General features: G+C 47.3%; 1 protein-coding gene across 1 annotated transcript in view; it reads right to left on the bottom strand.

The window, feature by feature from the left end:
* The window catches only part of sls (sallimus), a 208,793-nt gene that overhangs the window by 176,524 nt on the left and 7,898 nt on the right, over positions 1–24,371 (bottom strand). The window contains exons 3-42 of the mRNA XM_084590954.1: positions 19,294–19,595; positions 17,356–17,501; positions 16,898–17,107; positions 16,640–16,833; positions 16,016–16,527; positions 15,822–15,947; positions 15,644–15,713; positions 15,324–15,553; positions 14,852–14,995; positions 14,599–14,766; positions 14,008–14,100; positions 13,745–13,888; positions 13,003–13,278; positions 12,714–12,857; positions 12,541–12,641; positions 12,342–12,469; positions 9,601–9,773; positions 9,344–9,477; positions 9,129–9,258; positions 8,875–9,018; positions 8,301–8,555; positions 8,077–8,220; positions 7,580–7,834; positions 7,369–7,512; positions 7,199–7,271; positions 5,010–5,335; positions 4,662–4,919; positions 4,458–4,601; positions 3,930–4,187; positions 3,707–3,850; positions 3,388–3,645; positions 3,155–3,298; positions 2,838–3,089; positions 2,595–2,738; positions 2,143–2,330; positions 1,984–2,050; positions 1,724–1,906; positions 1,419–1,640; positions 1,100–1,243; positions 729–983 (exon numbers count right to left, since the gene is read on the bottom strand). Of these exons, the coding sequence (XP_084447080.1) occupies positions 729–983; positions 1,100–1,243; positions 1,419–1,640; positions 1,724–1,906; positions 1,984–2,050; positions 2,143–2,330; positions 2,595–2,738; positions 2,838–3,089; positions 3,155–3,298; positions 3,388–3,645; positions 3,707–3,850; positions 3,930–4,187; positions 4,458–4,601; positions 4,662–4,919; positions 5,010–5,335; positions 7,199–7,271; positions 7,369–7,512; positions 7,580–7,834; positions 8,077–8,220; positions 8,301–8,555; positions 8,875–9,018; positions 9,129–9,258; positions 9,344–9,477; positions 9,601–9,773; positions 12,342–12,469; positions 12,541–12,641; positions 12,714–12,857; positions 13,003–13,278; positions 13,745–13,888; positions 14,008–14,100; positions 14,599–14,766; positions 14,852–14,995; positions 15,324–15,553; positions 15,644–15,713; positions 15,822–15,947; positions 16,016–16,527; positions 16,640–16,833; positions 16,898–17,107; positions 17,356–17,501; positions 19,294–19,595 (7,427 nt within the window). The remainder of the gene's footprint in view (positions 1–728; positions 984–1,099; positions 1,244–1,418; positions 1,641–1,723; positions 1,907–1,983; positions 2,051–2,142; positions 2,331–2,594; positions 2,739–2,837; positions 3,090–3,154; positions 3,299–3,387; positions 3,646–3,706; positions 3,851–3,929; positions 4,188–4,457; positions 4,602–4,661; positions 4,920–5,009; positions 5,336–7,198; positions 7,272–7,368; positions 7,513–7,579; positions 7,835–8,076; positions 8,221–8,300; positions 8,556–8,874; positions 9,019–9,128; positions 9,259–9,343; positions 9,478–9,600; positions 9,774–12,341; positions 12,470–12,540; positions 12,642–12,713; positions 12,858–13,002; positions 13,279–13,744; positions 13,889–14,007; positions 14,101–14,598; positions 14,767–14,851; positions 14,996–15,323; positions 15,554–15,643; positions 15,714–15,821; positions 15,948–16,015; positions 16,528–16,639; positions 16,834–16,897; positions 17,108–17,355; positions 17,502–19,293; positions 19,596–24,371) is intronic.

Genomic DNA, 24,371 nt, shown 5'->3' with positions numbered 1-24,371 from the left:
CATAATTAGGCCTTTAGACGCGGCTGGACTTTGCAGGCGTTACGCAACAACACATTACAGTCGCTAGGCGCGACACGTTGACGACCATCCATTGGCTAGGCCTGCACAATCACTCAAGCTTATACAGCTATCACCAAAATGCGACAAAAAAAAATGGTTCTTAGCAGAAAGTGTTCATGCACGGTGCCCATGCTGAAGCCGAGAAATTCGCTCATTGCGAAACACTATATGGCTGCACAAACCTTAGATAAACACAGCTTATCTGTGTGCATTATGTGGTCGGTGCATGTACTAGAGCGCGACGTTATCGGTGCGCGCCTTCAACCATGCCGGGCAACGAGAGTGTGCACTAAATATTCTTACAGCATGGTATGAAAAAAGCAGCAGTATCACAAATAAGTTTGGTTTAGTTTATGACGGTTAACGTCCCAAAGAAACTCAGGCTATAATTTCGAAAACCCTAGGTGGTCGAAAATTTCGACCACCTGGGGTTCTTTAACGTGCACTGACGTCGCACTGCACACGGGCGCCTTATTTTTCGCCTCTACCGAAAAGAGGCCGCCGCAGCTGAGGTTCGATCCCGCATCCTCGGGCCCAGCTTTCGAGCGCTCCAACCACTGCACCATCGCGGTGGGTCAATATAACAAATCCCCTTAAGTAGTACGGTCAGTACAGTCAGGGTGAACATTTTGACTGACAAAAAAAAAAAAAAAAAAAGAAGCACGCACCTTTGGGAAGCTCGATGCCGTTGACGTACCAGAAGAACTTGAGGTCAGGATCTCCAACAGGGACACAGCGGCACTCCAGTCGTGCAGGCTGTCCCTCGTTTATCTCACCAGGACCAACCAAGTGGCTGGTGAACACAGGCTTTTCATACACTGCATCTGGCTTCTCCGGCGGCTTCTGGCCCTTCAAGTCTTCCAGCTCACGGATCTTCTCGTAGCCTTGAGGTTGCAGGGTGTCCAGAAGAATGGACGCCTTGGCTAAAATAGGTGCAGGGACACACAACATGAGATTTCGACTCAAATTCTCAACAAGTATTGAGTAAAGACAACCAAAATATAATAGCACGAAATTGTTGCAAAAACCAGCAACTTACGTTTAATCTTGAGCATGCAGGTGGTCACTGCCTGCCCCAGGGAATTAGTAGCCTTGCACGTGTAGACGCCGGTGTCCTCCGGGCGTACATAGTCCATGTCGAGCGCAACGTAGCCGAAGTCGTGAACTGGATGGAACCTGGTTCCTGTATTAAAGAAACGCATAGATGTGAGAAATAGCGGAACACAAAGTCGGACCCAGCACGCCATGTTAGGGACGATGTTGCTTCGAGAAGAAATCGCAATATGCGGCTGTGCTTAGTTGGTAAATTCAATGAGAAGGCAACGTCAAACGGAAGTGCAACAAAATGGTAGACCAACCTTCCATCAGTGGTGTGTCGTTGAAGAACCACTGGACATTGAGGGTAGGATCTCCGACTGGAATCAGCCTGCACTCCAGATGAACGTTTCTCTGGTCTTCTACAAGGTTCTCCAGGTTCTGCAGAGGAACCGTGAACACGGGCCTCTGGAAGGTAACTGGCTCTTGGATGGCTTCAGTCTTGAAACGAGACTCGTCTTCCATTTCCCTGATCTTGGCTAGCCCTGCAAAACGAGCATAGCGAAAACAAGGTGGTTAGAATGATTGATCTATGCAATCAGACTTTGTTGGATAAAGAAAACCTCACCTTCCGGGTGCTGGGTGTCAGAGATGATGCTAGATTTTGGCAGGACCCGCAGCGTCGCCGTTGTCTCGGCAGTTCCCAGGTCGTTAGTGGCGCGCACCGTGTAAGTGCCGGAATCCTCCGGGATGGCGCTTGTCGCGTCGATCGCCACGTAGCCGAAGTCACTGGTGATGTGAACGCGGGTCGCTGCGAAAAAATTTAACAGTTAAAAAATTGCGACTTTTTATCAACGCTACCTTAGCCGTGACCAAAACATTCATTACCAGCTGTTAGCGGCCTTCCGTTGTGAAGGATATCAATCTTCAACTTGGCGTCGTGGGCTGGTTCCACCTGAAGTAGGTTAAAATATGTTCATAAATTTCCGAACGTATACGTAAGTACAGCTGCTCACGAACACACGTTCTCGGGACACACAAACTTACGCGGCATTCCAAGTGGGCGCTTTCACCCTCCGAAATCTCCTGCGTTCCCCTAAGTTCAGTGATGAACACAGGCTTTGAGATGGGCTTCTCTTGAATTTCGGCAGTCTGGTACTTCACTTGCGCTTCCAGCTCACGGATTTTCTCAAGACCTTCCGGGTGATGCGTATCATAAAATATCTTTTGCTTGGCTGTAAGGATAAAAAATATCGGGTATTGATATCGGGCACAAGTTAGTAACACCTTTCTTTCTGTCGTACTTTGCAAGATATAAAGGCGCGTGAAAATTCGCTCTAAGTTAGAACCGATTTATAAGAGGAGCCCTGCACCAGATATCCGTTTTATGAACAGTCTTAGATATTCTTGTACCCTCTCAACTGGGAAGTATTATTTTAGAACTGTAGAATGTAGAGAGACGTGTGACCTTAATCAGTTCGACTGAAACTTTAACTTACGCAGGGCGCGCAGGTTGCATGTTGTAACCGCTTCGCCGAGGGAGTTGGTTGCTTTGCACATGTAGGTTCCGCTGTCTTCGGCATACACATACATTATGTCCAGTGCAACGTATCCAAAGTCGTGTGTCGTCCTGAACCGATGCCCTGTAAGTAAAAAATATTCAGCGCCAATGCATATGCCGCCGGAGTCGGCTTACGTCCGAACTCAGAGTAGGACTGCTATTTAAAGCTGAAGAGGCTCACCTGGCCTGATTTCGACACCGTTGACGTACCACTGAACTTTGAGATTAGCGTCATTGATGGGCTCGAGCCTGCACTCCATGTGAGCGCTCTGTCCTTCCACGAGACCATCCAGCGAGTTCAAAGGCACCGTGAATACGGGCCTTTGCAGCTGGACCACCTGTTCGGGCTTCTCCGGCGGCTGGTACTCTTCCAATTGTCTGATCTTCTCCAGGCCCTTTTCGTGATAGGTGTCGGTAACAATGGCAGATTTTCCTGTTTTATGATAACAAACTCACGTTAGCACCCGCTTCTGAGAGATAGCTTTTTCAGTAACTCACCAAGAACATTGACTGAACAGGTGGTAACGGCTTCACCAAGCTGATTAGTTGCCTTGCACATGTATGTGCCAGAATCTTCCGGGTACGCGTAGAGGATGTTGAGGGCCACGTAGCCAAAGTCAGACACCGTCTTGAACCTGTGGCCTGTGCGAAAGAAGAAGAAATTTGTGATTTAAGCCTCTCGTTTCAATAAGCGCAGCATGTAGGTTTGTTACATTTGCTCTTTTACTTACCGAGCGGAATTTCCACGCCGTTGTGGAACCACTGAATCTTCATGTTAGAGTCGTTGATTGGTGTCAACGTCGCCTCAAGGTGAGCGCTTTGTCCTTCGTGCAGGGTTTCCAGATTGTAAAGACCCCGCACGAAGTTCGGTTTATCCTTGATGACCACTTCTTCCTGCGTTGGTCGGATGAAGCCACACGACTCCTCGAGCTGCTTGATCTTCGGAAGCGCATCTGGCTGCTGGCTTTCGAGGATGACGCCACCCTTGGCTGCAAAAAGGCATTAAGAAATTGTACCGCCAGAAACTGAATTCAGCTCGATATTACTCACCGTCAACAAGAATGCGTGCCGTGGACCTCGCGGTGCCAAGCTCATTGGTGGCTTGGACCACGTACTCGCCGGAGTGCTCAGCAATCGCTGACAGAATATCCAAGGCGCAGAAGCCGAAGTCGTGCATCGTTCGGAAACGGTGACCTGCAATTAGGGAGAGGGTGACATTAGTCTAGAGTTCTACAAGGGCAGGTATGGGCGCTCCCAGAAACAGCACACGCACCAGACTGCAACTCGACGCCGTTGTGGAACCACTGCACCTTCATAGTGCTATCGGGGTAGGGCGCAATGCGACATTCCAGGTGTGCACTTTCGCCTTCTGTGAGACGGCTCGGGCCCTGCAGCTGAGTGACGAACATCGGTGGGCCCGGGCATGGGGCTTCCTGCGTCACTTCTGGCTTGTAGCGTCCAAGTTCCTCTAGCTGTTGAATCTTTTGAAGTCCCTCAGGATGTTGAGTGTCGAACACCAGCGACTTTGAATCTGAAAATTTGTTTTTCTGCTTTATGCCCCATAGAAACATTTTTTCACGGCGAGAAAGGCTGACCACGTAGCAGGGAGCTACTACCATCTACAGGACGGTATGCGTCCCTGGGTAATAAGTCCTAGACAACTGGCAAAAAAAACTTCACCGAGTAAAGAATTTTACTAAGTGATAATTACGTAGTACCCGCTCAGTGCCTTCAGTATAGGTGCGCATGCATACATATAATGTGCATTTAGAATGACAAGGGTACCTTGGAAGATAATTACCTTGGACATTGAGGGTGGCAGAACAAACGGCAGATCCAAGAGAGTTGGTTGCCTTACAGGTGTACGTGCCCGAGTCCTGTGCCTTGACGTAGCTCAAATCAAGAGCGACGAACCCGAAGTCATGAATGGTGTTGACCCGGTTGGCTGAAAACGAATTTTCAAATTTAGAGCCGCACATCTATTTCTGGCAGACGAAGGAAGTACCTTTCTGTATGGGGAGTCCATTGTGGAACCACTCCACCTTGAGGTTGTGGTCGCCCACTGGTATGAGCTTGCACTCAAAGTGAGCACTCTGGTTCTCGTTGAGGCTTAGATTCTTCATAGCTTGAGTAAACACAGGTGCTTGGGTGGTGATCTCTTCCACGACGTAAGCGGGCTTTACCTGGCGCCCGTAGTCCTCGAGTTGCTGGATTTTTTCGTACGCTTCCTGGTTTTGCGTATCCAGTATCAACGACTTTTCGGCTGCGAAAATAGCGTTGTTTATTGAGTACGGTTAGTTAAAGAAAACAAGTGCGAAGTGCCACTAACCATACACCATTGCCATACACTCACCGTGGCACTTGAGCTGAGCAGACACGACAGCTTCTCCCAGCTGGTTCGTGGCTTTGCAGGTGTAGGTACCAGAATCTTCAGCGTAGGTGTTGAGGATGTCCAGAGAGACGAAACCGAAGTTGCACATCTCGACGAAACGAGATCCTGCTGGAACCGGCTGGCCGTTCTTGAACCACTCGACCTTCAGCTTGGTGTCTCCCACAGGAATAAGGCGGCACTCAAGGTGCGCCTTCTGTCCCTCCTGAACCACAATGGACTTAGGAGCGGACGTAAACACGGGCGCTGTCGTAACTGACTGGTCCAGGTCCCCGGTATCCCTCTCATAGCTGCGTAGTCGAAAAGAAAGAACAGCCGCAGTATTTTTCTTTTTTGTTCTCTCCAGAGTGGGCCTAGGGATACTGCTCTAGTTCTGGATTTCGTTCGTCTTGTTCAAAAACGACTGCTAAAATGGCCTGTAATATCTTGAGCCAGATGATAAAACAACTATGCGGATCGAGCAGTTTCTAGCCGACCGCTATCAGTCAGTTAATTGTGACTACATTTCGAAACCCATCGTACAATATCGAGTGTTCAGCAAAGTTGAGTGTTAGGGCTATTTTTTAAATTTATTCTAATGACAGCCTTCAACATCACTTCACCTATTCGCATTTTGCAAGTGACTACGTGATTTACAAGCAAATAGCTATCCCGACGGATGTTCACCACTTCAGTCCTACTTAGCATAACTAACGGAAGGGTGTTCTACATGCAAATAGATATCAACGTGCAAAAACTAGACATGCTCTTTCCTGTAGCAGAAGCATTGCAAAATAGCTAGAGAATAAATAATAACAAAATTTAATGTGTCATGCATCTAATATATGGGAGTATTTTTTGTTATAACCTATACCTTGGGATACTACATTGGATGTATACCTAGACAGCATTTAAAAATTGGTCTTCTGAAAGACGTTTGCATCTCGTAAACTCTGAAACAAGGCACAGCGCTTACACCATGCCTATCAGGTCGTCTCCAATGTTGTATGGCAGCTTTTATTATAAAAACCTTGCTATATAAAGCAACCAGATTCATACTGTCATCATCCTCGTAAGCAAAGCGTATCAGCACTGAAGTAAAGACTAAGCTTAAACCTTTTCCCATAGGTAGAAAATTTTCCCGGTTGTCATTCTTTCATACGTTATAGACTTATTCCGTAACGGCCAGCCATTTTTCCGGAATATCTTCTTTGCGCCTCATTACCCAGCTTACCCGGATGGTGCACATACTTAATAAAAAGACTAGCGCATATAACGCCAACACAGACATAGGAGAAAACAGGACGAGCGCTCAGCTTTCTGCCTTTACATGCACATACATTCCGCCAGACGTACGCTCGCACGATAAAATATCGGAAATTATCGCTGGTATTGGCAACAAATGAATATAAGCACAGTGCCACCAAGCACCGTCAGCCATCCCGAATCATCGTCTTTTCGGCAGCTTTGCTTATCATTTTTGAACAGAGAAAACGTGTCATGGTTCTTGTACCTGTACGAGTTATGAAATTCGTTACAATTTCGCCTGTATGTTTTTGCGTTTAGTTTCAGGTATTTCCAATTATGCTACGTTGATCGATACGGTAGTTCGCTATTGTACCGGCATGCTTGCTCAGCTTCTGAGTATTATCTTCCATTTTTTTTTTTTACGTTTAACTCTATTTTTCGTACTGCACCTTGTTAGTGCTTGCGGCATCGTTGCTGCTATATTTTTTTTTTAAATCTCCTCCTACCCCCACGTGATGTCCAGCTCCAGATATTTAGCATAGATAAATTAAAGGGACACTCAGTACAGCTCCATGCAATCTTAATTATCTGTAAAAGTTTGTTTTTCTGCTTCTGTCTGGCTGTTTCTCTTGCTGTAAAAAACGTATTTGTCGCCGAGAAAATTGGGCTTGAAATCTTCACCCCAGTCAATTCAACGCGTGACGTCCTTTCCTACCGCTTCGAAGTGAATGGCGGCCTCTGGGGCCCGCGTCAAAATAAACTGTGTCGAAGCATGCATTTCAATTGAGAAATCCGCCGGTGAAATGGCGACGGCTGCTTAGTTGACTCCATTTTTGGTGAGAGGTACTCGATCGATACAAGTCCAGCGGTGTTTGTTCTCGGCGTTCCTTTGGAAACAAAATGCACGCATAGCAGAGTATACGTACTGGTGGCTTTCGAGGGCTTGGATCTTCTGCAGCCCTTCGGGATGTTGAGTGTCAGTGTCAATGGAGGACTTTCCTGCGTCAAATAAATGCGCGTTACTCGCGTCTCTGCTACTTCTTCGAAGTGTGCCAGCAATAATCGTACAGCACTTTGTACACTTAACAGGACTAACCTTCGACGTTAATTGTCGTGGACAGCTCGGCCTTGCCAAGGGAATTGGTGGCACGCACGGTGTAGGTTCCCGAGTCCTCAGGAACAAGCGACAGGATGTTCAGTGCGACGTAGCCAAAGTCATGGAAAGGCCGGTATCGATGGCCTGTAAAATACGCACATTTTCTTTCTTAGCGTCACTGAGCATATCTGTGAATACGATGGCAGCTCACCGATGGGCAGGGAGACTCCGTTGCGGAACCATTCAACCCTGAGGTCAGCGTCGTTGACGGGCTCGAGTCGGCACTCCAAATGAGCGTTCTGTCCTTCGCGGAGGCTCAGGGCCGACATGTTAGATGTGAAAGTGGGCTTGGTTTTTACGGTCGTCTCTTCAATAAGCTCGCGGCGGTAGCGAGACTGGTCTTCCAGCTGCTGTATTTTTTGGAGACCCTCAGGATGCTGGGACTCCAAAATGAGCTGTGACTTGGCTGAAACGGGAAGACAGGACAGTAGCATGCAGTTTTATCTACGTTTACATAAAGCTCTCGAGTTATAGGTAACAGATATCCATTATTACCCACGGCGTATTCCTCACCTGCCATTCTGATACCATCCCTTATGATGCCAATACAGTTCTTACATTACTGGTGCATCTTATGTCCTTATATTTCACGAAGCAGCGGTTGTCTGAGCCGCTTGTGAGAAATGTCTCCGAGGGGAGCACGCTCACCAAAGCAGTTTACGTTGCAGGATGTCGTGCTTTCGCCGAGAGAGCTGGTGGCCTTGCACGTGTAGATGCCCGAGTCCTCGGGGTAGAAGCTGAGGATGTCCAAGGCGACGTAGTCAAACTCGTGCGCAGGCCTGAATCGATGGCCTGCGAAACAAGAGTTTCATCATCCTCACGCGAACACCTGCCAGCATGTTTGCGCGGCCGACACTGAAAAGGTGACGAACCGACTTTGATGGGCACGCTATTCCGGAACCACTCGACCCGCATGGTGGCGTCTCCGACGGGCTGCAACCGGCACTCGAGGTGCACGTTGGCGCCCTCGACGGTCTCCACGTTGTGCAGCGGCCGGCTGAAGGTGGGCTTCTGGGTGATAACGCTTTCCACGTGCTCTTGGCGGGCGTAACGCGAGTGGTCCTCCAGGTGCTGGATCTTCTCCCAGCCTTCGGGGTACTGCGACTCGGTGATCACGCCGGACTTGCCTGCCAAATCAAAACAACAGTTGTGAGGGCTTCTTTCGGCTGACTTTAGCATATACGTGATCAGACAGGTCATCAATTGTTCATATCTCACTCATCCGTGCAAATTAACGCGGTTATTTCCGCTCTTTAGGCTTATTGATGTGGCCTTTACAGATGGTACAACGGTACCGTGTTAAAAAGCGAGGCTGCATCATATGTTTCTGGACCACAACAAGTTAGGCCCGCTTAAACATTAGGTGAGCACGCTTTTGTTCAGACTTAACCAACTATGCCCGCCTTTTGATTGATATTAGTAAGAGCAAATGGACGATAATCTTACCAATAACCTTGATGCAAGACGTTGAATGTGCCGACCCAAGATGATTGGTCGCTCGCAGAGTATACTGCCCGGTATCTTCGGGTACCAGGTTCAAGATTTGAAGGAATGCTCGTCCAAAGTCATACTTGGTAATGAAGCGATGACCTGTGCAGAATGAAAGTGTATTATTAATGGTAGACTCTGTCACGGCCTTTCTTGTATTCAAAAGTAGTTTTTGAGCAAAAGCATAGACAACTGCAAGTGCTGTTTCATACCTGTAGGCAGCGGGCGACCATTGAAGAACCACTCCACCTTCATGGTAGAGTCCTGAACAGGCTCGATGGCGCACTCTAATACAATGGTATCGCCCTCTTTTAATGGTCCCTTGTGGTCTTTAAGGGGAACCTGAACAACAAACATTAGCACATGTTCGGTGAATATCCGTGTCCATGCAATTACTCTGCTCAGAAACCGTTATGCTAATGCACACCTTGAAGTATGGCTTAGTCCTTGTGACTTCATCGATGTGGAAATAGCTGCTGTGATCGACCCCTGAGCCCTCAAGATACTCAATTTTCTCAAGGCCTACTTCGTGAATAGCGCTTGTGTCAACAGGGGCTTTCGCTGCGAGAGATGAATAAAATAACAGAAAATCGACATTAAAAAACACCTCGGAATTACACGACAGGACGATACAGTAGAAGGCAACTAAATCGGTTGAATTCATAGTAGGGAGTGTCAGCGTACCTTGGACTGTAATTTGCTTGGTCAGTACATCCGTTCCAAGCTTGTTGGTGGCACGGACTTCAAAAGTACCGGTGTCCTCAGGGAATGTGTACAGAATGTCCAAAGCGACGTATCCGAAGTCGAAGTATGTCTTGAAGCGATGGCCGGTAGCCAACGGACGGCCGTTGTGGAACCTGTTGTTAAGGCAACGCGCAACACTTTAGTCTGCATATTTTGTGCGCAAATGATGATAAACGAGCCAATGTAGACGGCACGTTTGGTGCGCAAGATCTGGTTGACTTATTGCAATGAAAGCAGCCAACTCTTGCACTCTTGAGAGAATCTATCAGTTGGCAGTAAATCAGTGGAGAGACAAAATAAAGGAAGCTTCGGAATTGAAGATAGACGCAAATATTCAAGATGTTCATCGGAACAGCCACCACAGCAGCGCATTCTCAATTCTTCGGACAGATAACCAATATGCAGTCATGAAGACTATTCGTAGCAAATTTGCAATGAGAAGTGCAAACAACTGAATAACAAAATCAAAGTCAGAGCAGGAAATAAAAATGACAAATGAAGCAAGAAATGAAAAAAAAAAACAAAAAAAAACGGGGAGACATTCCCAGCGAAGGCAATGCAACAAAGAGCAACAGCGGAATCAAATGTAAATTATATATATATATATATATATATATATATATATATATATATATATATATATATATATATATATATATATATATATATATATATATATATATATATATATATATTCTGAGCAAACGCAATGTGCATGAATACGCAAAAAAGAAGTGGGGCATGGCCTATTTCAGCCATTCGTTCACCGCGCGCTATTTTCCCGCTATCCAGGTGCGACTCATTGCAACAGACGACGGACAAAAAAAGGACAGACAACAAGGCGGTGCTCAAAATCATGGTGTCGTTAATTAGGTGACACCTGAAATGCTTTGAGCGATCTGTAGAGTGGCTTTTAGAGTTGTGACGCACTGGTAGTCCGTGTTGCTGTTATCTGAAATCGATGCATCTTCCCGTTTGTCCGATTTTAATTGATTGCATGCTTTTCCTCTGATTTTAATACTGCACGTGTTGTCCCGCTTACCACGTGTTTACTACCAATAACCATGCTTTATCATTTTTCGCCTTTTCCATGCTTCGACTACCAGCACGTTGTCATCTATTTTACGCTTCCAACTTTATCCTGGTTACACTTTGGGGCATACATGGCAAAATTACTTTTGAAAAGAAATTAAATTACATTACTAATTACTTTGCTGAAAATCGCAGAAAAGTAATTAAATTACATTACTCATTACTGCTCCCAAAAAGTAATGAAATTACACTAAATTACTTCTACTGAGTAATTAAATTACTTTTAAATTACTTTCTAGTTTCCATCCATGCAAAAACTAAGCAAAGCTAGTAAGCAAAACAACTTGTTCTCCAGACGCGAAGCACCCACATTATTTCGTCTTCCCGCCAAATTCCGTCCCAGAGAGCTATTCCTTCTCTCTCTCCTACAGTACGTGCGATTACAAAAACAAGACTACCGAAAAAAAAAAAAACATGGTCGAACGGTCCTGAAATGACCGGCGAACCCAGTGTCTTGCTGGCCCGGAGCTGTCTCCGCCATTTGAAGGGCCCGAGAAGCTAGGTTATTTATTGCTTCCGCAGTCCCAAGAATCGATGTCGGCACATTTGTGCTCACTGCTCAGCACTGCTCAAGCCACGGTGCCTCACGTCATGGACCCTTCTGCCTATCTCCCCCAACCCCAATCCTCCCTCGCCCCTTGGTGTTGAGTGTAACCAGGCTCCACTGTGCCCTAACCGACGCAACAGGGAGTGCCGGTACGCCGCGCTCCAAACTAGTTTTCAGCTGCAGCCCTTTTGCACCATCTCTCTAGCATTCCCTTGACGCCTTGTATCCTGCTGCTTGGAGAATGGTTGAGGTCTCAGATGCACTGTTCTGCTCAACTCTTGTCCCCCTTTGCCGATCCGTTACGCTGGATTCGCTTGCCGCACGCCGTTCCTGCTTTCGCGGCACTCTACTTCCTGGCGCATTTTAGTAAAAGTAATTTCGAAAGGAATTAATTACTTTTGCTGCGAAATTACTGCCAAAAAGTAATTCATTACATTACTAAATTACCAACCCGAAAAAGGAATTCATTTCATTACAAATTACCGAGAAAAGAAATTAAATTACAGTAATTCCATTACTGTAATTCAATTACTGCCATGTATGCTTTGGGGTATCGTGCCGCTGTCATTTTAATGCTGATTCGAGGCGTGTAAAAAGGTTGACTGCTTTCCGGCAATTACTTTAGCTAGAGATTGCGCATTATACTTCTCGATGGTGGTCCTTCATTCGTGCTCGTTCGTTTTGATCAAGATACGTACAGCCGCTTATTAAAGTTTGCGGGATGTGGATTCGAGAAAAAATAATATTTTTACGCTGTGATACAAAGAAGGTCGATGAAAAACACAGAAACGTAAGTGCACATGCGTATACTCCGTCTGATGGCACGAAAACCAGTTAATTGCTGTGGGCCGACGATTTTACTTTATTTCTGTTTTTTATTCAATGCTACCACCTGCCTTTTGAGGTCAAGTTAGTCATGGTAGACACGGTGCGAATTCTACAGCAACAAAAGCGGAATCGTAACACGCAACCTTTGCGTTGGCGTCGCTCGTTGTATAATTGTCTACAGCAACAAAAGCGCCATCTGGCTCGAAGCACTCACCACTCAACCGTCATGTTGGCGTCACCCATTGGCTCCAGGCGGGTCTCGAAGTGAACGCTCTGCCCTTCCTTTACTCCCGACGGCCCTTGGAGCGGTTGCGTAAACTTGGGTTTCTCCTTAATGGAGACCTAGTGTGAAAGAAAAAAAAGCCGCAATAGCGCGTCACCGATCTGGTCCGAGGAAGCCACGAGAAACTGACCTCTTCGAATTCGGCTCGTTGGTAGTGCGAGGAATCTTCTAGATGCTGGATCTTCTGGAGGCCACCGGGGTGCTGAGTTTCCTTCACGATTGTCGCTTGAGCTGCAATAGATGAGCGACTCAGCTCAGTTTGGATAAAGACAACGCAGCGTAAAGAGCTTTCTCGCTACTCACACACGCAGACGATGCGGCCCTGTGTCGTAGCTGAGCCGATGGAGTTGGTTGCTTGGCAGGTGTACACGCCAGAGTCGCGGGATTCAACTCCGCGAATCGTCAGAGACACGTACCCAAAGTTGAAGAAAGTCGTCGTTCGAGAGCCTGGCCGAGCGGAAGGAATTACATGGTGAGGTTCATCACAACCACTGCTAAAAGAAGCGTTTCCAATTCATCACTAAGAGAAGACTTTCTAGGCGACCTAAGCGCCAAAACTCCTAGAACCATAATTAGCGGACTATGCGCTCACCGGCTTCAAGCGGACGTCCATCCTTGAACCATTCGACGCGCATCGACGAGTCCCCACTCGGTTCAAGGCGAGCCTCGAAATGCACTGTGCTGTTCTCCTTCACGTTCAGCTGATCACGAAGACCTGTCTTGAAGACTGGCTTCATAGTAGAAACCGGTTCGAAGATGATTTCCTTTGGCGCGTGGAGGCTCATCTGGTATGCCTCCAGCTCCTGCGTCTTCCTTATGTAAGCCTCCTGTTCCGGAATGCCCAGGTCTCCCGTGACGAGGCCTTGCGCTGCGAGGTAAAATTTCACTTTAGTGCTGCAGATGTGGAACAGTGGCTGGCAGCGTGAGGCGCATATGAACGAAATACAATTATTGGTTTTAAGAACTTCAGTCGCGTGCGATTTAGGAAGGCTATAGAGTGGATTTTCACTATGGTGGCAAGGTTTAGGGCTGCCGCTCGATGTGCGCACGTTGCCTACAAAGGCAAATCAGCATAAAATCGCAACAAGAAACCGCGCTTTTACTCTGAAGGTCGCCTAGCAAACCACAGTCTTAATCGATACGTCCGTCGTACGAATTAAATTCCAGAGGTACAAACTTGCATGTTCTTGTGTCTTTGCGGAGAAGGGATTGCTGCTTTCAGCGGCTGCGAGGAACCACTGATAACTCGTTTTATTACCAATCTGCAGATCACCCTTCGATCGCACTTCCGCTTACCGCTATCCCTGTTGGCAGATAGGGATAGGAGGTCTCACCTTTGACTTTCAGGGTCGCTGTAGAAACAGCCTCTCCCTTGGCGTTTGTGGCCTTGCACATGTACACTCCGGAATCCTCACACCGGAGTGACATGATGTTCAAGGCGACGTAACCAAAGCTGAAAGTGCTGTTGATACGCGAACCTGCAAGTTTGCAAACGAAATAGAGGCGTGTCGGGAAATGCTCGTTGCCCGCGCAAGTGTAACGTAAACTCGCAAGCGTGCGGTTTGATTTGAGGATTATTTCATAGCAGAACAAATACCTGTGGTCAGTGGCTGGCCGTTTAGGAACCATTCCACCTTCATGGTAGAATCATTTACAGGAGTCAGCTGAGCCTCGAAGTGGCAGTTTGCTCCTGTTATAAAGAGGCAAAAATAAAAAAAAACGTACCATTATATTCACATGCGCAGAGTCCCATCTCGCGATTCTAGAACAAAAAAAAATTAATGAAAAACTGTAATGACGGTTGGAATTAAACTTGCGGGCAGTATTTATTGCATTTCGGTACGCGATCACAAAACAATAGCATTTTATTGCCATACGTGTTTTCTCGCCTTTTCAAAAGCACTCAGTGTGATATTTCCAGCTAAAGAAGATGTAATTTGTAGCGTTGGTTCTCAGAAAACCGTACCCCAAATCTGAAGAACCGACAAGCTTCTATTTTAGCATATCAGCATGAATGCATTTTTCAAAATAATAAATTCGCAAATCAACGTAACCACAGTTCGATAAAGGTTAAAGTTTAGGAATGTTTTAAATGCAATAAATGTTACCTCCAGTGGCACGGTAACTACATTACTCACTATGGTTAGGACATAGGCCTCTTGCGCAGCTTTGTAGAAATGCCATTTACCTTCGAGGAGGTTTTCTTTGTTGCTCAGCGGTCGAATGAAAACAGGTTTTGTGAGGCTGGCGGTCTCGTCGATGGACAATTGTCGCGAGTATTTCTCGGCGTCTTCCAGTTCCTGGATGGCTCTAATACTGTCCTCCTGGATTGCTTTGCGTTCGATTGCCGGTCGAGCTGTGGGAGCAGAGAATGGTCGAGTCATTTCATGTAGTGCTCCTAGGAACGCCCTCTGTAAGCCCTATTCGCTCAAACAACTTACCTGTGCATCGAAGTGTGGCCGTTGTCGTCGCCTCTCCGGCTTCGTTGGCTGCACGACAGACGTATACGCCAGAGTCTTCAGGATAGACGTGCAGCAGCGTCAGCGCCACGTAACCGAAGCGGTACGTGGTCATAACCCGTGAACCTGAAACGTCAAGAATAAAATGTGGTTTTCTAACCAGTGTCAGACTACAGGTAAAGCCATCACTCTAGAACTTAAACTGCTTGCTGTCACCCCTACGTCCAGTTAGTAGCAGTAAATGATATAGAATTAAACGATTTCAACTTCCGTAATCATGTTCATGCGGGCTCCCGAAACAAGACACTGCCTTTGCGGGTCTCCAGTTATTGATCTCCACTCTCGAAGGAACGTTTTTTGAGTAGAAAACAGTATTATGTGGTACTGCACGACCAAAAACAGTGAAGAATCACCACCACTTAGCGAACGTAGTCGCAATCTCCTTCCAACTCACTCGCTTCGATGGGGCGTCCGTTACAGAACCATTCGATGGTCATGGTTTCGTCTCCGATGGGGATCAGTCTAGCGTCAAGGTGACCACGCTCGCCCTCATGCAGGACCAAGTCCTGAAGGTGCGTCGTGAATGCCGGCTTCTGGGGCGCCCTCTCGTCATCTTGGCCACGCACGGGCTGGTAGGCGCGTTCCACGTGTCGCAGCCAAATGGTCTCACGTGGCGGCGACTTTCTGCACGTTGCCATTAAAATTCGGAAGACAGTTAGTAAAGAACAAACTTGGCAGATCGATTTCCTAACCCGCATGTCTTTGTCTACTTACTCTGGCGAAATAACCTTGGTCGGCTTGGGCAGATGAAGCGCCCACGGCTCGGTGTGCTTCTTCGGTTCAGCTGCAGCGAAGGAAGTCGTAATGTTACTCACTGCTTCCTGGTGAACCAGATCGACAGTCTTCCACACTAAAAGCCCTCTGCGTTCAAGGTTCAGTATAATCAGCTTACCTATCACGTGCAGCCGCGCCCTCGTCGCTGTCGAACCAGCTTGGTTTTGAGCTGTGCACTGGTACCACGCGGAATCGGACACGGTAGCACGGTTCAGGTACAGCGCTGAGCTACCGTCTTGTGTCTCTGCAAAGCGCGGAAACAAAAGTGGCGTAAGGAAGCCGCCCGCAGCAAGTGCTGAGAGGCGCACTCACCAATGATGATGTTGGGCGGCTGCGAGTGGATCTGGCGCCCGTCCTTCTGCCAGGTTATGCGCGGCGCTGGCGTTGCTACGGCACGGCAGTGGAGAGTCACGGACTCACCCTCGCGCACGTTGAGCGACTGGAAGCGCTCGACGAACTTGGGCGCCACCACCTGCTCTTTCTCGATAACCACGAGGTGCACCTCGAAGCGCACTTCTCCGCTCTTGTTGTTGGCAATACACGTCCATGTGCCGGCGTCCTCGCGGGATGCAGCCGTGATCATGAGGGCGTGCTGGCCGCCCTCGTTCACCAGCAGCTTGTGCGTGGCGTCATCGTTCACGGGCTGCCCGTTGCGCAGCCACGTGATATCTGGGAAGGGGCGCCCTGACACGCGCAGATCGAAGCGCACCATCTTGCCTTCGGTTACCTCCTGGTCTTGCGGTATCTTAACGAAGCTGGGCTTGAGCGTTCGGGACGTTTCTGTCATCACGAAACTCGATGAGTCCGCCTGCCGTGGCTCTTCGCTGTGCACAAGAACAGAGCCAAGGTGCGTTAACCACCCCTAAGCTGTTTGTGCTGACCACATGTTGTACAGTATACTGCAGTATGAAGTGAATGCGAAGTAATGGTACTTACGCCTTAGGCATGGATTCGATCACCAAGTGCGCAGAGCAGGCGACGCGGCCTTGCGTGTTTTCTGCGAGGACTGTGTAGTAGCCGGCGTCTTCCGGCAGAGCCATGTGAATGCGCAAAATGTACGTCGAGCCCTGCTGCTCCATGATGACCCTCTGCGATGCTTGAAGGAGCTCGCCATTTCGGAACCAGTACACCTGCACGTTTGAAACGGGTGCTGTGCCGACAGAAAGCAGAGAGTGGACTCCTCCGAGCGGTTACCTGTGCTGGTGGGTTGGAAGAGATCTTCACTGTGAACGTTGCATCAGATCCTTCCAGGAGCTTCGAGTTGCGTGGTCGCGCCTGAATTTGAGGAGCGCTAATGGGCACTCCCGGAATGGCAGGCTGAGGAGGCACCTCGTGACCGACCAGGAACTGCCGGAACTCCACTTCGCGCAGGAGCCGGTACTCGAACGTGTCCACTCTGAAAGTCTGCAGAGCACAGCGGGTACGTGTTAGTGGACCTATACGCAAACAAGCGTGTTATCGTATCAGTTGTCAACGTTTCAGCTACCATTTAGCCTGGCGTTGTTTTCATGTCAGGCATTATGCATGCATTCGTACGAGTTGTGCCAAGGATGAGCTGCGACACACTGCTGTTGTGATATCTCTTGCCTCAGGTCAACATCAACTTTATAGTTGTCTCGGTCCAGATATGTCTGAAGCAAAGGAAATCTTACCTGGTCGTGACCAGCAAAGTACTGTATAGGCTGGGCGTGAATAGTCGAAACGCCATCTTGCACATGTGTCCTCGAGTCCACGACTTGTGTCCTCTGAACAGTCGTCATCTGTTGCATCTGGCCGCGCATAACAGCTGCTGCCGCAGCTGAAAAGCCGAAGAGGGCAAGATCATGTTACCTTAGGATTCGCTACCACACAGGAATTAGGCGCTTAAAGTTAACCAGAGCCGAAAACAGGGACGACCTCTGCGTATGCACATCGGGACATTCGCCATGCTCTGAGCGTACAATTGTAGATTTCTGCATACATACAATAAAACTGAGAGTTGAGCTAGTTGGTGCATCATTTTTTAAAACACACAGCGCAACAAACGAAGGACAAGCGAGTAGACGGGAACAGCGCTGTTACACTCTACTCGCTTGTCCTTCGTTTGTTGCGCTGTGTGACTTAAAAAAAATCTGCATACATAGTTCCCGCTATCGGTGGCCACCACTGGTACGCTCATTCAAACCAATGCCACAAGCATCACTTGCATCGCTTTTTGGAGGTTACAAATATAACTAAAATCTTTAAAGAATACATTAGCTGTGCTAGTTGCATGTTATGCTATCTCATGTGGAGGTGATATGGCATTGTAACCAGAAGATTGATGTTTAAGAAAAAAAAAGGATTAGGGAGAGGGCAAGAAGTTGAGCACATTTCAGCAAACTCTCAGGTGTGTTTGCCGGTGCGGAATGGCGCTACAAGTGAAAGAGCCTTAGCGGCTGTTGAAGTGTTTTGATTTTTGCTCCAAGGCTTAGGGAGGCACCTAAGTCGAAGGCGACCGCAGTTCGAAACACAAAGAATGGAAACCTGGACAAGTTGTTCACATTTCGCTGTGGATGGTATAGCGGGAAGCAGTTCTGTTCTTTTTTTGCGTGTGCATTCGTATTTTAAGGCGAAAGCCTTTATAGGCTCATTAGTGTACGTCCGTGCGTGCGTCCGTCCGTCCGCAGAGAGTGTCACAACCCATCAATCAAATGACGTCATCACCCACCAACGAGTGGCATCCATCATAAAGCAAAAATTATCAGTACCCAATCGAACACCAATGCAGATCAATCAATTCTCAATATTTAAAATTATTACTCAAAATAATTAAAAATATTTGAAATAATCTATTGAAATTGATTTATTAATCAAATGTAGTTAAATAACCACGTGACGTAATCAAATTTAATCCCATGACGTCAGTGGGTGGTGTCACCACGGCTCAACAGGTGGCGCGACAAGTGACTTCAACAGGCCTCGATACAGTTCAGTAAAGATCGTGTAAGACTCAGCAACCACCGCGCTATAAAAGCTTTCGCCTGATCGCACTTTCGCCTGATCGCCAAAGTGCCCCCTTGAATTTTTGTCTTTCGCCAGGTTCGTGTTGCACCATCCATAATGAATTAGGCGCCAAGTAATGCCACGACTTGAGCTAGTTGGTTATGCATCTTCTTATGGTGTGCTACAGAGACTTCGAACTTGACATGAGGGGACAAACACAAAAGCACTGCGCGAACTTGCAACTCATGTATTATTTAAATTGACACGCTATTTTTGTAGTGTACAAAAATGTACAATTGCTCAAAACCTTGATGCCTGTGATGCCCCACCCCTTCGGCGGCCCTATTGTTTGTTTTTTATTATTCATATTTCACTCTCTATGAGTCCGCTAGAGGTTCTCTGATGCTCTCTTCTGCCATTAGTTTCATTGCGAATGCTTCTTCTATTTACAGCGCAATTCTTACAGCTGAATGAGCAATGGTGGATGTTTTGTGCACTATGAAAACAACATGTTCATATGAATAAATTATTCGCGCAGCTCCGTTGGGTTTGTCCCCTTTGCCAAGTTTCTGTACCGCGCAATAAGTTAGTAAAACACCTGGGGCTCAAACGAAGGAGACACTCACCGCGGATGGTAAGCGTGAGCGAGGCCTCGCCCGCGCAGTTGACGGCGACGCAGTTGTAGTCGCCATCATCCTCAGCTGTCAGATTGCGGATGTGCAGGCAGCAGATGCCTGTCGTCGGGTCGTAGGTCACCTGACGCCTGGGGTCGTTGCGCAGCGGCATGCCCCTCCGCGAGAACACCACCTCGGGAGGTGGGTTCCCGTGCACTTTGACTTGAAATTTTGCATCAGATCCTTCGTACAGCAGCCCGCCGCCTTGTGTGATTGGCTCGAACGTAGGCGGGCTGGCATTCGGAGGCCCCCACCTGTGCACGAAAGGACACGTACGGACGTAAGGCGGATGTCTGATTAAGCGAACACCAGCATAGGCCTCTCAATGAACGAACGGCTTGGAATACATTGTCATTACTTCTGACAAACAACGAAATAATAAGCGTTGCTTCATGCACACTATGTTGAGTCGGAAACTCAGTAGGTATCGTAAGTTTTCTTCTGGATCAAAGTCTGGAACAACTCTACAATAAGTAGTCTTTAAAACGTTTTTTGCCTACATCGTGCAGTGTTGTTTGGAGTAGCTGTAAATTGTTAATGACTACCTGAAACATGCCAGTGTGCTAAGGTAAATGAAGAAACGATAATCAAGCAGCCAGTAAGTGATTTACAATTATGCCGTCTATTAGTAACCTTCCTGGTTCACTATGAAAGCCTGAGTTGTCAACTCCATCATTCTATTTGGTGGAATCCCCGATGACGTTGCTTCATGACAGCGATCGCCCATTGCGCGGCTATCGTCTCGGGCCACGTAAAGCATTAGCATAATACATTTCCTGCCCTCGGGGGAAGAAATAGGGTCGCACATTTCGCGGTCCACGCAGGGCGCTTCGCCAGTAGCTGAGGTCCACATCGACTCGTCGACTCCTCCCGTCTGTGTAACCCCTCGGTACCGGTTGCGCGACTTAAGAGACGCGCCACGCGACTAAGTCGTGTTGCAATTGTCACTTATAGCAACACCGATTGCTACCGCAGTGACACATCTCGTGGCTTTGTTTGTTTTTTTTTGTTTGTTGGAAAACTGCCGGAGGAATGCGCTCGAGGTGGACCGACGCAGGCAGGAAACGATGGTGACAGAATAAGACCAACGAGGCGTGACTCACGCTGAAAAAAAGTGCTCGTCGTCACTCACACTGCTTCAGTGGCGGACGTGAGTCAGTGCTGCCGCGGTTACTCCCCAACTTTTCTTTATTATTTTTTATTCCTGTCACCAGCGAAAGCTAGCCGCGTTCCCAAAACGGCTCGACCTGAACACCAGTCATATCAAATTCCCGATGACGGCGCCTCCCGCCAACTTGCTCCTTGTGTGCTCTGCGCGCAGTTTTTGAAATCCCGTGAAATGCACTGCTGGCGACAGGACAGCCTTGTTGTGTTGTGACGTCTTAACGACGAATTATTACGTATGAGCTTTTGGTTGCAATCTTTTTGTATCATAGTTGGAAGATGAGAAGTGACGTTTCAGATATGCCACAGAGACCGGTGTAAGGCCCGCTGTATATTTCTCCAGTTTCTGCACCGCCAGCACAGAAGAAAGGTTTTACTGCTGACTGCTTCGTTTATTGCTTCGTAATTCACAAAGGAGATCAGATCGAAAATAACCAATTCCTTCAGTCATTGGGATTATGGCTCCACAAACGACGGAAGGAAGAAAGCTAGCAGAAATTTGGAAGAACGCTCTTTAATTTGAAGATAACCCCCCCTATGTAATACCCTTTAGGGGTAACCTGAATAAAACGTTAGAAAGAAGCGCTTTCTTAAGTACAGACAGTTACAGCTACCTAGGAGTCAATTTTATACAATCAGGAATAGCTCATCTACATTGAAAATGTCTGTATGACAGCGTGGTATACCTTCTGCCGTTTGAGAAGAGCACGTGGCGTTAACTGCTGATACCATTCATAAGCTAAGTTTTAGAACATGATAAGGATGTTTCGAGCTATACCAAAAGATTGTAAAGCAAATTAGGAACAATACAGCACATTTCAGCGCGTTCTCCGCACTAAATACATTTCCAAAACGACTACATGAAACAAATAACTCATGTAGCATAGAATTTTGAAAATTCGAAAAACACAAAGCTGTGAACTAAGATTGTTTTTCGAAATATCTAAGGACGGCTGAAAATATGTGCAGAAGGTAATCAAGAGCATTGTCCCTGGATAAATCATAGTCAAGTCGTACAACATTTCGTATTGCTGTTAATCAGCCATTGGTTTTAGTTGATTATTTTGGAATGGGACATAACTTCTGCTCAAGAAACGCCTAGAAGATAGACAGGAAGAATAAATGAACGTTGAGAGCTCGCATCTGACAGTTTCTTCGTAGATAAATGCCAAGGGCCCAAAGAAATGTACGAAGACTAAGTTTTATGCTTTCCTGCCCTCCTAAATTTTTGCCTCAGAATGTTTGCTGAAGCTTAAGTTTCGCTGGGTACATAATGGCTAGGCTTCCGTCAGTGACAGGTAAGTGACTGTCGAACAACAAGCTATAAGCACGCAAAAACGCTTGGATGCTCTTTTTGATAGTGAATTGGCTGGGTGGTGTTGCATGTCTTGAATGTGAACTGAGAACTCAGAAGAGCCAGACACAGTTTTTCGCTTGTTCGGAAATGTAAAACATGCTTTCATAAAGACCCAGCATACAATGCGTTCTTTGCAAGTTTCCAATAAAACATTTGGAGAGGTGCATTTCCGGGCTATGTAATAGTAGCCTCTCTTTACAACTTATTTATGCTACATGTTGTGCTCCATCTAAAAAAAAAAACAAAAAAACAATTGGTTTGGTTTGGTTTGTGAGGTTTAACGTCCCAAAGCGATTCAGGTTATGAGGGACGCCGTACGGAAATTTCGACCACCTGGGGCTGGCTTAGAGGCACGCTAAATATACCGCATTGTTTTACTTTACTAAAGCTGTAATAACATTAAGCCCATAATTTTGCACTGCTCAGACTGAATATGACTGAAGAAGTAAATGTTATATCGTATCTGCAGACAAAATAAATAAGCTAATTCAATATTGGCGAGACTTTCATAGTTGCTTTCCTGCAGCCAATAATTCCATCTTTTCTATTATATATTTTCCCTTCTTTATGTACTCAGTGCCCCAGCTAAAGGTAGCCAAGATTTTTTTTTAAAAAAAGGGCGGAGTTCTCTAGCCTCATGAAACCAACTTAGGGCCATTTAAAGTCGCGTAGCTTATATAGCTTGCAGTATTTATATTTTGTTCTCCCATGTTAAAGACTAATTACCTACCTGTTTATTTACTGACTTCAGAAACAAACTTTGAATGTAGAACTTGTAGATATTCTTGAAGAAAGCTTACTGAAAGGCTTTCAACCAGGTGCCGTTCACGTATAGGTTTTTTTTTTTTTGTTTCCTTTTATGGCATCCGTAAAAGCTAACGTGCACGATAAAATATCTTCCACGTGACAGCGCTGCTGCTTCAACCTCCCAAGACGCGTCTCAGTGGACAAAATTCGCGTTTCGCTCGAATGTAGCTATGCGTGCGAATCGAGTGATAGGCGTACGCCAGCCGCTTGTAACGTGGTAGTTTTCTTTTACCGTTTGTCAAAAAAGCTGCGTAAATGGCACCATGGTGCGAACATATCAGTTTAGAGACAATCTACAACTTCTCCACTGACGCTTTGTCGCTGATGCACATAATTAGATAAACTGTTAGACTTTTCTATTCAATTTATTTTCCAAAGCGAAAAAATAGTGCAATATGTAATTGATTCTTTGAATACCCCTCAGTTGGTTTCACTGGGATAGTGCACGTGCGCTCAGTATTTTTTTAAAAACGTGGTTACGTTCAGCTGTGACGCCTGCTCTACATATCCGGTCAACGGCAGAGAGGGGGGGGGGGGGGAGGGGGGAGATCGGCGCTGTGTTATCTATTGATCAATCGGGTCGCAAAGTTCGACAATTGCATCTCCGTTTCCTCGTTGGCAGCTGCGCAGTAAGCATGCCCCCTGCGTTATGCAACGCAGCTGCCTTGCGTGGCCCGGCTCCAGCCGCCTCCACCAGTTTAGACCGTGGCCCCGACTCGAGCTTCAGCCCCCTCGACGCGCGGGTGGCGCGTGCCAGCCCCGCGGACGAGAAGGCGCGGATCTGGAGCGCCGGGCCAAAAACAGACGCCGGCCCGCCTCCACCCGAAGGAGCGCAGCGCGTATTGCTGCCGGTTTGCTGTCGGTGCCGTCGCGTTCTCCGGCGTCGCTAGCGCTACAGGTTGCGCGCCGGGAGTCCGAGCGAGAAAAAAAAAAAAAAAAAAAAAATGAGGCTGGCATACCGCGGCAGTATTGTGCTTTCACTCCCCAGATTTACTTTAACCGCACTCCTTTCGCTTCTTCGCTCTAGTTGTGGTTGTTACTCCGTTAGCGTGAACCCCACGCTGCTTTACTAATGTTGTGCTCACCACGGCCGTTGGAAAGAATAGGCGTCCGCGCTCATCCGGCAGCCTTCTAAGCCGCACGCGCGCCTCACTGCGCAAGGACGGGCAGGCTTTCCGCCGCAAAAAATATCCCTGGAACGTCGCATCCCCCCCTTCTTCGCCGCGCTCTCCCTCTGCCCTGGGTTCGTCTGTCGCCCCCCACCAAGAAGCCGAGGGCGCATAGGTGCGCGCCCGGATTCTCCTCGGCTATGAGAACGTCCTCGGCGTTCTCAAGGGCATGACATCATGAATGCTGTGTAATGAATGAGAAAATACCACATCATCCAAAATATTAAAGAAATTTAGTTATCATATATAATTTAAAGGAGACATAATTCCAATCCTAAATATTAAAAGTGGGAGTGGGTAAGGGGAGACAAAGGACATTTGCATAAAAGCGCCCTTTTTTGTAGGACAAGCAAAAAAGAAAAGTTAGTTCGATTCCGAACCTGAATATCGAGCGTTAGCTCTGAGTTAATGCGGGAATACGCGCGGGTTGTGTAAACGTTTATCAGTGACGATTCCTACACATAATGTAGTACGATTTCAGCTATTTGGCAGTGGTCTCGGCCAAATTTGGAGGCGGCCATCGTGTTCACCAG

The sequence above is a fragment of the Amblyomma maculatum genome, chromosome 1, assembly GCF_055883805.1.
Source record: "Amblyomma maculatum isolate TAMU_Amacu chromosome 1, ASM5588380v1, whole genome shotgun sequence".
NCBI classification, from domain to species: domain Eukaryota; kingdom Metazoa; phylum Arthropoda; class Arachnida; order Ixodida; family Ixodidae; genus Amblyomma; species Amblyomma maculatum.
This window is presented reverse-complemented; position numbering and strand designations above follow the sequence as displayed.